The following is a 3095-nucleotide window of genomic DNA, read 5'->3' on the forward strand; positions in this document are numbered from 1 at the left end:
TTGGCTATAAATGCTGTGAGCATGAACTTTCACAACCACCTGATGAAGTAGTGCTCCAAAAGCTAGTGCTTCCAAATAAACCAGATGGACTATAACCTGGTGTTGTGTGACTTTTAACAAATAGGGTTGATATGTGATCCCTTCATAATTATCTCCAAAATAACCAAATTGACAGTGAGGTGCTTGGGAATGAATCGTGGCATGAAATTAATGTAATGAAGTTTCATTTGAAAGTTAAGCCTCTGGGTATTGAAGAAATTATAACCAAGTGTTTGGCACACAAAGCAAAAGGGTGCAGTAAAATCCATGTTTTGTGGGTTAGTGGCATGTAGTTTGTGATGAATAAATCCCACGCGATTCAGGCCTGGCACCTTCTCAATACATTGATCGCATTAAGGTAAATATCGTTTATAGCTGCGAACAGTTTAGAGATGAAATAGCGTTCACAATTTCTTTTGAAAAGTGATTCAACGTAATATTAGTTGTAACATAATTTCGAGGCTACGATTATTTTGTTTTCGAAGAACAGTGATCACTTGCACTGAATCAAATTTCAGTCAAATATTTCTTTCTGTGTAATAGGGGACCCAGCGTCCTAGACTCAAGCCTATTTAGTTTAGCTGAGCTACATTAATACACTTTTCTACCTTCTTTCTTAAGTTGCTGTTCCGTGAATGATATGAACCAGTTTTCTGTCTGACGCAATGAGGTATTAAATGTGACACTCTGTTGTCGGTTATTATTTTGTAAATTGCCCCATTGCCATTATGCCACTTGATAATGCGCGTTCCGGGTTGCTAGGAGCCGTCACGCAGCGGGTGCTTGGTCAAAGTCAACTAGAAATTAAGCAGCAATGGATCAGTCAGTGGAAGTGAAGCAATTTGAAGGAGCACCTTTTGGAACTCAGAAAGCCAGGTAAATTGAAGTCAAGAATTCCCAGATTATCTAATGTTTTTTCAGTGGATTTATTTAACATTGACAGATTCCTAATAAATAGAGATGAGGACTGCAAACGAATTGGTTGGAAATTGGTTGGGATCGGTCAGGAGTATTCTACATCATTTTATACAAAAGATACTGGAGAGGAGATGGATTCCACATTGGGTAGAAGATAGAGATATTGGGGTAAGCTAAAGTATAAATAGCTAAATTGAAGGAAAACAAAGTGCCAGGATCTGATAGGACAGATTCAAGGATTTTGCAAAGGGGGAAGAAATAACAGAGACCATGGAATTTAGTTACATTGACAGAAGGCGTTTTAAAAGACACAAAAGTGACCAGAGAAATAGAACTAATCGAGTCAAGTGATTTAGTATTTGCGATTTAAAAAATTGGAATCTTTATTTAAAATTAAATACCTAGATGAAGGGAAAACTAACTAGCAGTGGCTAACAATAATTTCATAAAGATTTATGTTTGACAAACCTAACAAAGCTTTGAAGAGGTCACAGATACAGAAGAAACTGAAAGGATATCGTTTGCAAGGACTTTTAGAAAGCCTTTGTTAAGGTGCAACAGGGGACTGATTGGAGAAGATTGAGGGATGTTAAATTCAGAGAAGCAGAACAAATTGCTTTGTTTTGTGCATTGAGAATAATAGCAAGGCTGTTGGTGCTCTCGCTTATTAGGGTGAATATTGTATACCAACTTCCAACAATACACTGTGATTGTGGAAAATGGGAAACTATTTCTGTAAACTGCGAGACACATCTTGACAAGGGCAGACAGAGATGGGAATTCATCATCACTGCCAGATTAGCCTTTGACCGACTGTGGAAAAGAGCATTTGATCACCAGGATTACAAAACGCTAAGATCATAGTTTATTGAGCAGCAGGGATCCCACATTCCTATATGCATCAGAGCATTGGCTAACCTACAGTGGGTACCTCAGAGCACTGAAGAAGTACTATCAATGGTACCTTTGTAAGATCCTCCAAACTGACTAACAGGGAAGATTATGCAAGGGCAACATCATTTCTCAAATCAACATGTCCAAGGCACCAATGACTCAAAATCAACTCCGTTGGGCTAGGCATGTCATTTGTATGCCAGATGGCAGCTTCTCAAAGAATTCTTCTACTTGGAACTCTGTTAAGGCAGGACACTCCCGTGGAGACAGTGGGAATACTTTCAAGATGTCTTCAAAGCATTCTCATTAACTTATGGGAGTCCCTGGCTTGTGACCAATCAAAATGGGTGACGCTTTGTTGAGGAAGGCACTGAACACCATCGAGAGCAGAGACTGGGGGTTGAGGCCAATTGATTGAAAGTGAGTCGCAATATTTCACAGGGCTCTGTTCCAAGATTGATTCTGTCCACTGTGTCCATCAATGAAAGGGAAATGGAACAGGAGGAAATTTTACCCAAATTTAAGATGATACTAAAGTAGGAAACATAGCAAATAATTTAGTAGACTGAATTAAATGGCAAAGAGAAATTGTCAGTACTTGTGATTTTGGTTATTTAAAAAAAATAAGGAATTGGAAAAGATGGACAGTGTGTTAGGAGAGAATGGTTTATGTATTTCAGTTCATATTCTTAACTGAAGTAGATAATATCATAACCAATAGATTCCAATATTCAAGGTGCTATATAAATGCAAGTTAGTGTTAGTAGAGTTGTGGGAATTTCTGTAAACATTGAGGACACAGCATTATATTCTCATTATATAATGAGTATAAAGCTAATGGCATACTGATCTTCATAATAAGAGGAATTGAGTATAGGAGCAAATAGGTCCTTCTGCACCTGTACAGGGCCCTGGTGAGACCGTACTTGGAGTACTGTGTGCAGTTTTGATCTCCAAATTTGAGGAAGGACATTCTGGCTATTGAGGGAGTGCAGTGTAGGTTCAGGAGATCAATTCCCGCAATGACAGGACTATCATATGTTGAAAGATTGGAGCAACTGGGCTTGTAAACACTTGTGTTTAGAAGGATGAGAGGGGATCTGATTGAGATGTATAAGATTATTAAAGGATTGGACACTCTGGAGGCAGGAAGCATGTTTCTGCTGATGGGTGAGTCCAGAACCAGAGGACACAGTTTAAAAATAAGGGGTAGGCCATTTAGAACAGAGTTGAGGAGAAATTTC

General features: G+C 38.7%; 1 protein-coding gene across 1 annotated transcript in view; it reads left to right on the forward strand.

The window, feature by feature from the left end:
• Nucleotides 1–837: 837 nt before the first annotated feature.
• The window catches only part of LOC122554760 (lymphocyte expansion molecule-like), a 37802-nt gene continuing 35544 nt past the window's right edge, over nucleotides 838–3095 (forward strand). The window contains exon 1 of the mRNA XM_043700136.1: nucleotides 838–915. Coding sequence (XP_043556071.1) covers nucleotides 854–915 — 62 coding nt within the window. The 5' untranslated portion in view covers nucleotides 838–853. The remainder of the gene's footprint in view (nucleotides 916–3095) is intronic.

Source organism: Chiloscyllium plagiosum, chromosome 11 (genome assembly GCF_004010195.1).
Source record: "Chiloscyllium plagiosum isolate BGI_BamShark_2017 chromosome 11, ASM401019v2, whole genome shotgun sequence".
Classification (NCBI taxonomy): Eukaryota; Metazoa; Chordata; class Chondrichthyes; order Orectolobiformes; family Hemiscylliidae; genus Chiloscyllium; species Chiloscyllium plagiosum.